The sequence below is a fragment of the Typopeltis vanoorti genome, chromosome 2, assembly GCF_054136105.1.
Source record: "Typopeltis vanoorti isolate ZY-2024b chromosome 2, IOZ_Tvanoo_1.0, whole genome shotgun sequence".
Classification (NCBI taxonomy): domain Eukaryota; kingdom Metazoa; phylum Arthropoda; class Arachnida; order Uropygi; family Thelyphonidae; genus Typopeltis; species Typopeltis vanoorti.
The window spans coordinates 66483436-66499337 of record NC_143550.1 but is presented as its reverse complement, the minus strand read 5'-3'; the positions used below and the strand labels follow the sequence as shown (position 1 = coordinate 66499337).

Sequence of the window (15902 nt, the reverse complement as noted above, 5' to 3'; positions counted from 1 at the left end):
TCAAATACTGTCCATTTAGAATAGTCTAATTTTCAATATACATTCAATAGAGATGAACCATAAGTAGAAAGGTATTAATAGTTATGCAGATGTAGTTTAGTGAAAGCTAATTATATCAGAGTTCATAATTTTTAGATTAATTAAATATAAATTAATCATATCTTCATGCCCCACCCTTTGCACACAGGATGCAGAACCTATAGCCATATTGGCAGTATATGGGCAGAGGGTTAACTTATTTTTCTGAATAGTGTTGCAACCTTAGGGAGCACTTCATCAGGAAGTTTGCCCCAGAGAGCAAGAGGTAAGGCATTCAGTGAATTAGCAACTGGACTCTAAATGGATATCTGACAGACACTGCTTGTGTTACTGAAGGCATAACATATAGTGGAGAATAATGGATATCAGTTCAGTGAAGTGCCCATAAAAGTAAATGTAAAAAAGACAAGCAGAATCAATGATTAACTGAAATGTCCTCTTCTGGAGAGCATCAAGAATTTTTAGGGAGGTTTTTGGTGTACCATCTCCATTGAACAAATTCCATTTTGCTGATATGGGATTTGTACAAGCTTAGGAGCTGGACAGGTGAGAAGTAATATGTTGATATGAGCAGGGGAAAAAAAAAAAAAAAAATTATGTTTCTTGGAGGCAAGGCTATGATTGAAGGAAAGGAACAGAAATCTTCTTTTCTACATACGTGGGGGAAAAAAAAGATCTTTATTCCATACTAAAGAATGGTGTAGAAATCAGAGTTCAGGCACTAGTTGTGCAAACTTATGAATCTTGAGATGTATGAGCAGTGCAAAGTTTGTCAGATGGGGAGGAATGGACTTTAATCTTCAGCAAAACTATGGTTTGAAGTCACTGAAGGAAAAAGTCATTATGTTTAGGAGAGATGTAATAGACAACAGAACATAACTCTAAAACAATTCTGTATTGGTAAAGAAAATATGATTGGAGAATAATCCTATCCCTATAACATTCAATGAACAAACATAAAGAAAACTGACTAAATGATTAAAAAGAGTGGAAGTCATATCAGAGAACAACTTCCTGAGCAGTCCTCCATGCTAGACTCAATAATATGCCTCGGAAATACATCAGCAGACCCAATTAGGAATGAGAGCTGTACTTCAAATTATTGGAGTACAGTTCTCATAGTTCCTATCTATATAAATGGAAATAAAGATGGATGTGAGAATTACAGAGGAATTTCTTCACTTAAATGTTCCAGATAAGATTTATGCAAGTATACCTGAGAAGAGGTTAAGAAAAATCGTGGAAAAGAAACTTGGAAAAAAACAAGCTGGATTCAAGACATCAAAGAAAATAAATGTGTTATGAGGGTGGTCTGAAAAGTTCTCAGCCTAACAATGAAAAAAAAAAAAAAAACGAATTTATAATTTCAAAATTATTTTTATTTTTCAGCATGATCTCCCTCAAGACTAATACATTTATTCTAGTGATGCTCAAGTGCCATTAGCCCATCCATGTAGTGGTTCTCAGTAAGATCTGCAAAATACCCCTCTACAGCAGCAATCACCTTTTGATTCGAAGAAAAACGCTGACCAGCGAGGAAGAGTTTTAGTTTTGGGACGAGATAGAAGTCAGAGGGAGCCAAATCTGGGGAATAGGGGCGGATATTCCAACAATTCACAGTGCAGATCCTTTAATTTTCCCATTGCCATAACACCTTTGTGGGTTATGGCAATGGGAATTGTCCTGATGAAAGATGATTTTTTTTTTCTGCAAATCGGGTCTTTTCTCACAAATTCTTTTTTCTAGTACGGTTAAAAGATCGGAATAATATTCCCCGGTTATTGTTTTACCCTTTTCATGATAATTAATAAACAAAATGCCTTTCAGCATCCCAAAACACTGTTGCCATGACCTTTCCTGCTGATGGAAATGACTGTCTTTGGTGCTGAACAACCAGCTTCTGTCCACTGTTTTGACCGCTGTTTGGATTTGGATGTATAATGGTGAATCCAAGTCTCATCCATAGTAATAAATAGACACACAAAATCTGTTTTATTCTTGTTAAAACGCTCCAAGCACTGTTCAGAGATTTTTATGCAATTGTGTTTTTGATCTGCTGTGAGCAAGCGTGGCACCCATCTTGTGCAAAGCTTTTTCATTTGCAATTCTTCATGTAAAATATATCCTACACATTCTTTTGAAATGCCTATAGTCTTAGCAATTTCATGCACTTTGACTCGCAGGTCATCCAATACCATATCGTGCATTTGATCAATGATTTCTGGTGTTGTTACACTTTTTGGATGTCCTTCACGTGGATCATCTTCAAGGCTGGAATGGCCATGTTTAAACTCTGCAGCCCATTTCTTAATTGTCGAAAATGAAGGAGAAGAGTGCTCATAAACTTTTATGAACTTCGAATGAATTTTACAAAGAATTTCATACCTGCTCAATACTCAATTTTATCCATTTCAAGAGACAACACTTTTGCTTCAGACAGCTGTATAAAACAAACTACTTGATATAATGACTTACAATTTCACATGGATGCTTATGACAGATGTACCAACTTAGAAAAAAAAAAATCTTGCCAATAGTGTTGCCATCCATGGTCGAGGCCAAGAACTTTTCAGACTACCCTCGTATAATACATGACAATATTGAAGTCCTGACAGACTAAATTGAAGAAAAATTGTTGACAGGAAATTAATAATAATGTAAACATACATATTACTGTCATAGTATTTTGTACACCTGCTTGAGGGTATATATATTACGAATTTCATGATGACGTAACATACTGGAAATGATAATCTTCCTGTTGGAGATAACAATTCAACTATCTTATCATGAATAAAGATACACCATATCTAGACAACTAAGAATATGATACAATATTCTTAATTCTCTAGATAGGACTATAAAGAACTTCAAACCAGCATAACACAAGTAACAATAAAAAGCAGTTGAGGCCTATGAAGAAAATTTGGCCAGCGGCCATAACATCGAAACTTATATTATTGATGCAATGCTATACTAGTAAAGTCTATTCATGAAGCCTTAGTTATCATGTCCATGCATATCTTCAAACTTACTTTTTAGATTTTAATTTGTCATATTTCTCTAGCACTGCTTCAGGATATGGGGAATTTTCTGCAAGTTTACGTACTGCTGATAACGCTGACACCTGTAAACAAGAAATAACAAATTTAGTTTAATCCTTTATCCAAGTGTGAACAAACAAAGTTTGCATCTGAAAGTATCTTCAGGACTAGGGTAAGGTGGTACAACACCAGGCAACTCATTGCAAAGGTGGAGCAAGCTACCAACAAGGCTGTCTCAGTATCTCCTATATAATGCAAAACACATCTCCTTGCAGATATGTCTAATGCTATGCATTAAGGGAAGGGCCACTACCCAGACTAGTCTTGACCTTTATTGAGGTCTCTTCAGTGGGAGCCATGCCCAAGTTGAGATACCAGGCAGAAGCATTAGCAGGTCATCTCTACCTACAGGAGTTGCCAAATGGTGTGCTACCCTTTTTTAATAAATTACTCTGGATTTAGAAAAATATGTTGAAAGTTTATTTTTCACTTGGTTAGAGTATAATAAATTTAGTTTAATCCTTTATCCAAGTGTGAGCAAACAAAGTTTGCGCCTGAAAGTATCTTCATGACTGGGGTAAGGTGGTACAAGAAGAAAAGTAGAAAAGTTGCCAGAAGAAAACTAATAAAATAATATAAGTAATACAATACATATATCTTGCATAAGACAAAAACAGGTGAAATCTTTTTAGCGGCATTAGAGAGGGCAGTTAAGGAGGATAAGGCTCACAACAAGGACCAAAGGAAAAGTTGGTCCTTGTTGGAAATCTAAATAGCAGAGTAGAAAATGACTGTCAGACATACAGAAATATTTTGAGAAAATTTGGAGAAAAGAGCAAAGCTAATAATAATGGCAAATACCTTTTGGATTTCTGCTCAGGACATGGAATGATTATTACTAACACCATGTTCCAAGCAAAATTTACATGGAGAAAAGATGCATGCAATAAAAAAAAAGTCTCATTGACTATGTTATAGCTGACAGCAATGTTTTCCCACCTCAAGACACGAGTATATATATAGAGTATTTGAAATAGGAAGCAATCAATGTTTAGAGCAGGATAAAATTGAAAAGAAGAGTGTGTAAGAAAGTTTTGAAATGAATCAAGGTTGAGCTGCTTTCAGAGGTGAACTGTAGACTCAAATACACAAACATCATTGCAGAAAAAATGAAAGAATTTGAAAACAAGAACCAAATCTTGGAGATTCAATAGCAAATCCTGAAGAAAATATTGATTGATTCAACCAGAGAGGTATTTGGTGAGGTTGTCTGTAAGGATAGAAAAATCAGAACTCCATGGTGGACTCAAGAAGTTAAAGAGGCAGTCATGGAAAAGAAGAAAGCATATAGAAAGTTCCTAGCAAGCAGGTCAGCTTGTGCTCTTAGGGAATACAGAGAAAAATGTAAGAAAGCAAATGCACTGTGTAAAACTAGCTGAACAAAAGTCACGGGACAGCTTGGGTGAGAACAGAAAATAAATATCAGGAAGGTGGTAAAATATAATGAATGCTATTGAAAAGTAGAGAGATGGAGGAAAAAGTACTATAAAAGCAATCATTATATTTTACCAAAATCGCCAAAATGTTTTCTACCTCAAGTATGGAGGTTTCTCCATACTTGAGGAGTATGGAGAAACTCCTCATGGCCTTTCTCCCGTGGCAAAAAAACCGGGAGAAACCGGGTTTCTCCTGGGTTTCTTTCCACGGGAGAAACGGGTTTTCTCCTGGGAGAAAACCCGGGATGTGGTTTCTTTCCCGAAATGTGGAAAGGCTGCTGGAGTAGATGAAATCTGGCTAGAAATGCTCAAATATGAAGACATAAAAGTTTTACAGTAGCTACATTGCATAATTCAGTGCCTGGTCAGAAGTTTGAATTCCAGCGGATTTCTTCATATTATCAATCTGGTAACATGAGGAATTTCTCATATTACCAGATTGATAATATGAGGAAAACTCTCATATTACCGATCTATAAAAAGGAAAATAAAATGAAATGTGAGAATTACACAGGTATTTCCCTACTGAATGTTTCTGGTAAAATTTATGCAAGTATACTTGAGAAACAGCTAAGGAAAATTGTGAAGGGAAGCTTGGTGAAGAACAAGCTGGATTCAGGCCAAATAGAGGTTGTCTGGATCAGAGTTTCATTTTGGACAAATAGTTTAGAAATCTTGGGAATATAACAAGGATTTGTATTTAAGATGTGTCAATCTGGAAAAGTCATATGACAAGGTGCCAAAGGGAAATCTCTTCAAAACAATACAGTTATATGGTGTAAATCGGACATTATATCAAGCAATACACAGTCTCTATTTAAGCAGTAAGTCAGCAGTTAGATACAGGAAGATGGTTTGAAGTAAAATCTGGTGTGTGACAAGCAGGGCCATTTTAATGTAATGGGAATTACATTACTAAAATAATTACTAAAATTTTTCTTGTTTTACAGGTTCATTTTGCAGCTGATGTTTTCAACATTCCTGCCAATTTTCACAGACTTTATCTTTAAAATTATATATATATATATATTGGTCCCATACACGAGAGGTCAAGTGACCTATAGGCACATCGGTGTCATGTGTGTGGGATACATATGAGGAATGAGACAGGAGTTTGATGGGGGTTTTTTGAAGGGCAAGAGGTATATGAGGAAATAAGTGAACTTGATGTCAATAACACAACAGGACTTGACAGTATATCACTGCATGTCTTGAGGGAATGTTCCAGGGAGTTAACAGCTTTAACTTGCCTCTTTAACTTGAGTCTTAGATTTTCCTAACGTTCAAAGGAGTGAAAAGAGGACAAAATTGTTCTGATTCATAAAGAGGATGATAAGATTAGGGCTTTGAATTACATTCCAATCTGTTTGCCTGGGGTTGTGGTAAAGGTGTTAGAGAGGCTAGTGAGGACCAAGATTCAGAACTGGGTTGACAATAACATTCTGTTTGATGGACAGCATTGATCTGATAAAGGAGATCATGTTTCAGCAATCTACTTATTTACTATAGCAAAGTGACAGGTGCACTGAATGAAGGCAAAGAATACATGGTGATATATTTAGATTTTGCTAACATTACCAGCTTGTCCATATAACAAGTTGGTAATTAAACTGGGACAGATGGGGTGTTTGGATAGTAGATTAGTGCACTGGATTGGAGATTGGCTGTGTGATAGGAATCAGCAAGTTGTGTATGGGGGAGGGATATCTTGGAAGAGGAAAGTCACCAGTGGTGTTGGGTCCACTGCTGTTTAATTTTTATATAAATGATACTTGAAAGGACTTAAATGGTGATATATAATTGTTTGCATATGATGCAAAGTTGGGAAGAACTATGAGGAGTATAATGGATGATATATGGCCTTGCAAGCGGACTTAAACAGACTTTCTGAATGGGCAAATAAATGGATCTACCAATTCAACATAGAAAAAGTGTAAGGTTTTAAAATTTGGGAAGCAAAGATGGGATGCAGAGTATAAGACTGATGGGAATATCTTAGAGTAAGTGGAAGAGATAAGGGATCTGGGGGTGTTGGTGGATAAGGATCTGAAATTTCGAGGACATTTTGCTAAAACCAAGAGGACAGCACAGTGCATTATGGGAATGATGCAGAGAACACTGATATGTGGAAGTAAGGATGTCAGGATTCTGAAAACCCAGGTTTTCAAAAGGATGAAGAGATGTTGAAACAGGTCAAAGACAATTGACTAAGGTGGTCTCTGGAATATAGAGTATGAAGGCAAAGTGAGGGAATGCTAACTGCAGTCTAGTGGAGAGAAGGACAAGGGGTACATGATCAAGACATATAAGTTGGTAAGAGATTATTACCAGATTAATGAGGATCAGATTTTTCATAGGAGTGGAGACACAGGGAGAACAAGAGGCCATTGATGGAAGCTGTATAAGGAGGATGTGAGCATGGAGTAGTTTTATGCATAGAGTTGTGGGCAATGTACTGTCTGGAAGCATAATGACTGTAGAGACAGTCATAGTATGATAAGCTCTGTGCGTAACAGAGGATTCCAGCAATAAGTCACCAACTCCATGGAAGTAGAAGTAATTGGCTCCTTAGTACCCTCTGTTTTCCATTTACTGGTTATTTTGCACAAAAAAAAAAAAAAAAGCAAGTTTAACAAAACGTATTCACAGGCGCCGCCTATCAGATGTCTAATATGGAGGTCTAATAATAACAGTAATAATAATAAATAATTTTAATCCATTGACATCCAATGTTCTAAGTACACGTAATGATCCACTTGTTCAATTTCATTATAATTGATTATTATTATTTCTGGTTATATTACAGTATTACAGCTACTGAATATAACTTGGGTCTTCTTCAGGTTTATCTTGAGGCCAGCTGTTTTGCTAACAGTTTGGAGTTCACAGATACAAGTCTGTAATTCCTGTGGGCTTGAACTAAAGATAACTAGGTCATTTGCAATGTGCAAATGGCTTAAATAGCTTTCATTTATCTTCAGACCTTTTTCTTCTCCAATCAAGAAGTTTGACATTTTCTTCTAGACATGCTGTGATCTGATTTGAAGGCACAATTTCAGAGTCAGAGGGATATGAAGACATTGAACAAGGAAATTACAGGGAAAGTATATAGGAAAATGTTCTAAGAAGAATTGAAATCCATTACAGAAAAGGAACTGGAGTATAGAAATAACAAAGTGATTCCACAATCAAGAGAGTGGTGGAACAAACAGTAGCAGAAAAGTCAAAGAAGAGATAGATCTCACAGGAGACATTAAAGATAATTCAAGAAAAGAAAGAGTATTAAAGATTAGAAGAGCGAGAGAGAGAGATCTATGGAAATGAAAGAATGGTACAGAGTGGAATGTAATGAAGTGAAGAAAGAGGTTAGAAGAGATAAATCAAAATGGCTAGAGGAACAGTGCGAGAATATCAATAAAAATATATTTTTGTATCCATCATAACTGTAAGTAGTCCAGGAGGCTTGGAAACCTTTGGACGCCTTGTTTGAGACATTAGCAGGCCCAGATTCCTTCACAACTTCCTCAGGGCTCTGTGTTATCCTCTATACTTTTTTAACATCTATGTGTATGATCTACCTCATACCAGATCAAGCAAGAATATGTACGCCGATGACTAGCGATCTTACATCAATCCACCTCCTTTACCAACCAAGAATCAACCTTGAATACAGACCTGAACACCCTGGAAGAGTACTTCAAGCGGTGGTACTTGAAGCCAAATCCAATGAAAACAGTGTCCTCAGTATTTCACCTGTACAATGCAGAGGTGAATCCACAACTCAACCTTTCTTTCTGTGGAAAAATGGTTGAACACGAGCCTCACCCAAAATACCATGGAGTGAGCCTGGACAGAAGCTTAACCTATAAAAGGCACATCATCAACCTGTCCAATAAAATTAAAACCAGAAATAATATCATTTTAAAGCTTGCTGGAACAACCTGGGGTTGTGGTGCAGAAGTCCTAAGGTCACCTGCACTAGCCCTCACATTCTCTGCAGCAGAATATTGTGCCCGTCTTGGAAAGAAGTAAACATACTAACATTATAGACACCCAGCTTAACTCTACCATGCGCACAATTAGTGGGAAGGTGAGAAGCACCCCTCTCTCCTGGCTGCCTGTTCTATCTAACATTGCTCCACCTCATATACGGAGAAGACGAGCCTCAATTAAGGAATTTAATAAAGCAATGAGCAACCCACTCCTGTCTCTACACCAGACTCTCATAAACCCACCTAGTCTTCACCTCAAATCTAGAAAGCCTCTCTGGTCCATGGACGAACTCTCTTCAGCTGCACTGCCATTAATATCTGACATATGGAGAGAATATTGGTCGAACAATCTCCCAACAAAAGGCTTCCTGGTAGGAGATCCCTGTGTTCCGCAGCCTGGTTTCGATCTTCCTAGAAAGATTTGGTCATCAATAAACAGGATCAGAACTAGTCAGGGCAGATGTGGCTACCTTCTACATAAATGGAGACTGTCAGATCACCCTTATTGTGATTGTTCCAGTGGCTCAGATGATTACTCATATTGTATACGACTGCCCAAGGCACAAATTTCATGGTGGTTGCCTACAGGACATCCACAAGGTGACGGGTGAGGCCTTGAGTTGGCTTTCCAGCCTGGACCTGTAGTTGGTATGGTGGTGGCAGTGGTTATGGAGGAAACAGAAGATCACGGTCCCGTCTCACCACGAAGACAATATTCTCGTCATAGTCACTCTCATAGTCCTTGCCATAGTATCAGCAGAACTCCTCCTCATGTTAGAAGATGATGGTACAATGTGAAATGGGCCTCCTCTAATGGATCAAGTTTTCTCACACAAGACACAACTGCTCTCTAATTAAACCTTGGATACAGCTATATTTATGTTGTGAGAATGTGCAGCCTTGTCATACTTGTTGCAGCAGGACGATAACTGTCCCTGGCTTGATTATGACAAGTTATTTTTGCTTTAAAAAAAAAAAAAACCACTTAGAAAGCAGGTTGTGCCTTTTATGTAATGAACTTTTATATGTTAAGATTTTCATCATTTGTTTCTGGAAATTGTGATTGTACTTTTCACTTATCAGTTTCATATAGCCATAAGCATAAATAAATAAATAAAAATATAAACATTATTTAAATTAAGGGGATATTAAATCCCACATTGTTTTAAAACCGAATAAGAAACTCAAAGATCGGAATCAAAGAGTTTCATGCCAAATATAGTATAACTATAAACGTATCGGTGACTACTAGCCAAAATGAAGCCTATTGGCTCTTTATTTTAAATAAAAATATAAAATTAATGTTAATTATTATCCTTCTACCAGACTACAATTCAATGTGAAAAGAATTTTAATTCTCTATCTTAAAGGAACCTCAGAACAAATAGCAAGGATTCTTCAATCTATATGCTTCCTTCAAACTATGTCGGAAATTGTCTTCCTTCCCTCCTACCATCTGCAAAGGATACATTACCACCTCTTATCTTACCATTTGTCTATCAAGTACCCTGCTCATGTTATCATTGCTATTTTGGGCAGACTGGCCATTCTGCCTTGATTAGAAATGAAGAACATCAAGACTATATTACATTTTTGTAATCTGACAAATATGGCCTTGCTTCTAACACTATTGACACCAGGCACAGAGTTCTTTGGAACCAAATAAAGATTCTTCATTCCAGAAAGTTTAAACTTGATCGTCTTTTACTTGAAACAAGTGAAACACTACGAAATCGTCCGAACCTCACCCAATTAGACTGCATGCTAATATCCAAGTTTTGGGAAGTGATTACTATTAATTAATCATTTTTAATTAATAATTATTTTAAATTATTTTTTATCTATATATCTTTCAACACTTGTTCATTTGAACTCTAATAGTGTAATATCATATACTTCTGCTGTGATCGAGACATGAGCTAATATATGCATGATTTATGGCTCATTATTGTGATTCAGTTTTGATTGTAGTTAATGGTCTGTCTACCTGATGAAGTTTGTGTAATGTTGGATGAAATATAATGGAGTTTTTGAATAAAATTCCATATAATTTTTGTTACATGTGTAAGCCATGAAAGTTATTTAAATATATTAATAAAAGCTATGGTGAATAGAGGAAAAGAGAAGTGTATAAGATGATCAAAAAATGTCAACAAGAAATGGAGTCCAAAACAGAGAACCATAAAAAATGAACACAGAAGAAACAGGAGAGAGATGGGCAAGATACTGCTTAGAGTTATATAAAACTAAGGAAGATGTTGAGATTCAAAAGAAGTTAATTGTTGATTTGAGGGAAATATCACCAAGCATGGAGAGAAACCATAAAAACCCAGGGAATGATGAGATCACTGGAGAGATGTTAAAATATGGTAGCCATAGACAAACTGTACTGGCTGTAACATGGCAGAGACAAAGGAAAAACACCAAAAGAATGGACAAAATCAACTCTAATACCCATTCACAAAAAAGGAAACAAAATGGACTGCAAAAACTACAGAACAATTGCTCTAATGAGTCATGTGGGAAAATTACATATACTGATATTAACAGAAAGAATAAGGAAACTAATTGAAGAAAATGTGAAAGATGAGCAAGCAGGATTTAGAAGTCACCAAAGTACTGTGCATCAAATATTGAGGTTAAGATTAATTGTGAAGAAAGCGCTACGTAAAAATAAAAATGTTCATACCTGTTTTGTTGACTTTCAAAAAGCATTCCACAGTTTAGATCAGAAAGGGGCATGGGCTGTACTCAAATCTTATGGAGTGGACATGAACTTGATATGTCTCATGTAGAACATCAATGATAATTCAGAGGCTGCTATGAGAAACTATGGGAAAACAGGAAAATGGCTGGATAAGAAGAGGCACGAGACCAGGAGACCGAATATATCCAAGCATATTTATCATGTTTTCGGAAAGAACAATGGATGTCATAAAGGATAATTAAAAAACAATTTCAATTCAAGATAAGAAAATAAACAATTTATGATTTATATATATATATATATATATATATATATATATATATATATATATATATATATATATATATCTGGTCCACACACAAAAGGCCACAAGACCTATAACACACTAGTGACATATGTGCGCAAGAGAAGAGGAATAGAAGAAAGCAGGAATCTGTTCACATTTTGCTTGAACAGCTGAGGGCTGTAATCTTTGGGGAAGGCAGAGTAGGGAAGACTGTTCCAAAGGACCAAAGTAGATGGAATAAAGAGGAGGCAGTGAAGTTGGTTAGCAGTGGCTCGTGTTTTAATGATTTTGGAGGAGAGTGGAGGAATAATAGTGGCCAATTCAGCAAAGCACTGTCCATGAAAGTATCAGAAGAGTAGAAGAGGCACAAGGCAGAAACTGAATGTCTATGAGAGGGATTGAAATCCGCTCTAAGATTGAATCCAGTCTTAGAGAGGATTTTTTTTTCTTTCAGATGATATAATCATTGAAGAAGATGAAGTAGAAAGAACAGTGCTGAAGTAAAGTGAAGGAGAGAGATAATGTGCATCGATAAAACAAAAACAATGACATTCAGAGAGAAGAGGATGAAAAAGAAAATAAATGCCAACAGACAAGCGCTGGAAGAGGTTAGGAACTTCACATACCTAGGGAGCAACACGATGCATGATTTAGACCGCAAAAAATTAAAAAAGAAAAGAAAGAAGATTTTAAATAACAAAAGCAAAAGTAAACCTATACACAAAGGAAACATAAATCTGTGAGCCAGCCCATAAAACTGAGAATGCTGGAAACATGAATCTTCACAAGTATTCTCTATGGTTGTGAGACACAGGTAATAGTCAAAGATTCTGAGTTGGGTTGTGGCCCTTCCCTTAATGCATAACATTAGACATATCTGCAAGGAGATGTGTTTTGCATTATGGGAGATACTGAGCTAGGAGTGTTGGTAGTTTGCTCCACCTTTGCAAGGAGTGCCCTGGTGTTGTACCACTTTACCCCAGTCCTAAAGATACTTTCAGGCGCAAACTTTGTTTGCTCACACTTGGATAAAGGATTAAACTAAATTTATCAAAGACTCTGAGATAAATATTGGCTTTCGAAAGAATATGTTACAGAAAGATTATATGAATCGAATGGGTGGCAAAAGGTAACAAAAAAAAATGAAAAAGTAAAGCATTAGATTCTCTTTGCAAAGTAAACTGCAAAGAGAATCTAATGCAGAAATACAGATTTATGGACATATCTGCAGAATAGATAAACAGAAAGATCAAACTTTTATGCTTGGTATAAATTGATGGGATAAATGGAAGAGGATGGCCAAGGCAAGAGTGGATAGATGATGTGAAAGAGTGATATGAAAAGAGTTTGCAGGATTTGAGTCACCTGGTAATGGACAAAGAAAAATGGCAAAGAATAGCAAAACATGCATCAGAAACCAATGGGCAATGATGATATGAATAGTTTTGAAGATATTGTGTCACCTCGTCTTATGTCTCACTGTATTCCAACAGTAAAGATGTTTCTACTCAAATGAACTGTTATTACTGTTACACTGATGTATGCTGATTTGATAATACTGACATATGGTTCCTCCACTTACTAGTTTCATAATGCTTTAAGTATTGCATAAGTTTTTACTGAATCAAAGGCTTTCTCATAATCAATAAAACCTAGACATAATGGTAGTTGGTATTCACTATATCATTCAATAATCAGTTGTACAACTTGAACATGGTCTATCGTGCCAAAGCCACTTCGAAAAGCTGCCTGTTCTTTTGGCAGTGTAAGATCTAGAGTTGCATAAAGCCTATGAGCCAAGACTTTTGTAAACACATAAACCACTGATAGCGGACTGATGGGTTGAGAGTTCTTTAAATCTTCTACTTCACCTTTCCAGATTATCATAATAAGGGTAGCTTTTTTTTTTTCATTCTATTGATATATTATTTTTCTTAAGACAAAAAAGTTTTGCCAAGATTCTGTAAATCACTCTCCCAACTGCTTCTAATTACAGAAAATAACAGAACAGTCCTGAAAAATGTCTTTCTTGTTGCTGAAGATAAAGTCAATTTCACTAGTTCTTCCATTTGGAATTTTCCATTTTTTTTTTTTTTTTTTCTGGAAAAAAGAATTCATGATTAAGTTTTCCTTTTCTGCAAATTCTATAAGCCTTGCTCCTCTATGATTTCTCATGCCACAACTAAAATTTTCCATTAAGCTTTCATCTGCATCTTGAGTAAGAGTGCCAATTTTGACATTAAAATCTCTGATGACAGTTTTGAAATAACATTTTCCTTTATTATAAAGTTGTGATATATCACGATAGAAGTCTTGAATTTCTTTATTAGTATTACTTACTGTTGGTGCATAGACTTGGATGAACTTGAGTGTATATCTTTTTGAGATCTGGACACCAATACTTGGTATTCAATCAGAAATACTAATCAATTCTATTATGGTGTTCTTTAATTTCCAATTGTCCAATTTTTAATTGAAGAATTTCTTTACTGTTAACATCTAACTTAACATAATCCAAAAACTTCCAATTTTATACATATATATATATATATTTTACAATGTCATTTACAAAAGATTGTAAACCTATAATGTTTCAGTACTATGGGTGGAAGATTAGAATAATCCAGAAATCCTGCTCTAGAGATCAAACACTGAATTTTTCAATTCAAGCCTCTAGTAAGCAGACTGGGTTTCACAATGGATGTCGATATTCATCTACCACCTACAGAGATTCACAAAACTGCTGGGTCAAGTGGGAATCAAACCAAAGCTTTTAGATGAGCATGAATTCCAGTGATAGATGGTAGTTCTGCTAGAGTGCCACAGCCAAACAATCACCAACCATTCCCATGCAACAGGTTAGTATGTAACTAGATCCCTCCCCAGCAATATGGAAGCTTTATGAAATTTGAAGTATGTGAATAATATGAACTATAAAAAAAAATTCTTGTTCCATGAGAAATTTATATTTTTTATGCTTTGCTAGTTTAGTTCCAGATATGCAATTTCATATATTCATAGTTGTCATTTAATGTCCTTGTAACCAAGATACTAAGGAATCTGTTCATAGAAACATTACTAATAAATTTTGCATGCGGAACAATACCATCCAGAACCAAACAAGACTGCAGATAAGAAATGAGTTACTTATCATTATTGCAATATTCTCTCTAATTTTTGCTGGCTGATGTGAGCACGAAAAACATTTTGTGCACAAGTTTCCGGTCTCAGTGTGTGCAGTGACCTGAGCTCACAGTAGTGAAAGTAACAAGCCACAAATCCTCTTAATAATAAGCTTCAAAATTTTAACACTATTTGCATAAGTAAAAATGATTGTAGTATGTGTGTAGACAGTAGATACTCTAAATCTGCCTCTCCAACTTGCTGATATCAGCATCAGATTACCTATATAACACAGGCTAAAAAGTAACTAATTCTTCTTCTTCCTTTCTAGGCTTATAGGCCAAGTAGCCTGTTCCGGACTCAATTCCATCTTTTTAAGGGTCTTCCTCTGCATCGAGTACCTTTTGGATGGTAATTTAGAATTCGTTTAGGTATTCTGCTTCTAATTTTGAGTAACACTAATTAGTTACTCAAAAGTAACTAATTAGTGTATTAAGTTGTAATAGGTTAGAGTAACACTGGAGTGAAGACACTGGAGAAATTACTAAATAAAATAGGTGACAAATGTGATTTATCATATGATTCGTTTTTATGGTATGTTTAAAAATTGACTATAAATTCTAGAAATTCTAAAAGCAAAATTTTGTGCACACAGTTACTAGGCACATGCAATCCCTTTTAGACTGGTATGTGTGGACACACAGCTTAGAAAAGACACTGTTGCATGGGTATCTCCATAAAGTCCAAAGACAAATCACAGGAAACAAAAAAAAAAAAAACTACCAACACATTATCTTGCTTCTCCTTGAACTCACTGACAGACAAAAGCAATCATAACAGACTGCCAACTCACTTAACTCATTCACCACTCTCCAAGTGAAAAATCTAGTTCTCAATCCTTACAAACCATATTCTTACTCAATTTCCAATATTGATCCCTTGTTCTGTCTCCTCTAGTCAAGTAGAGCATAATATTTCCTCTGCATCAATATTATGAAACCCTTTTAATAACTTAAATTTTTCTCTCACATTCCCTCTTTTCTGCCTATCAACCAACTTTTGCAATCCACAAATTCTCAATCTGTTGCAACACAAAGCATTCCATACACCACTTATCTTGATCACTTGCCTCTGAATCAAATTCCACCACTTCCTCATCGACAGCAAACCCAGATGACTTGAGCACAGTAATTCAGATGTGGAGGTATTGATTTT

At 35.8% G+C, this 15902-nt stretch overlaps 1 protein-coding gene across 2 annotated transcripts in view; it reads right to left on the bottom strand.

Annotated features, from left to right (window-relative positions):
- LOC150109125 (gamma-tubulin complex component 2-like) overlaps positions 1–15902 on the bottom strand; it is a 491041-nt gene that overhangs the window by 401007 nt on the left and 74132 nt on the right. For both annotated transcript variants that reach the window (XM_090405736.1, XM_090405742.1), the window contains exon 4: positions 3075–3166. In XM_090405736.1, the coding sequence (XP_090261862.1) occupies positions 3075–3166 (92 nt within the window). The remainder of the gene's footprint in view (positions 1–3074; positions 3167–15902) is intronic.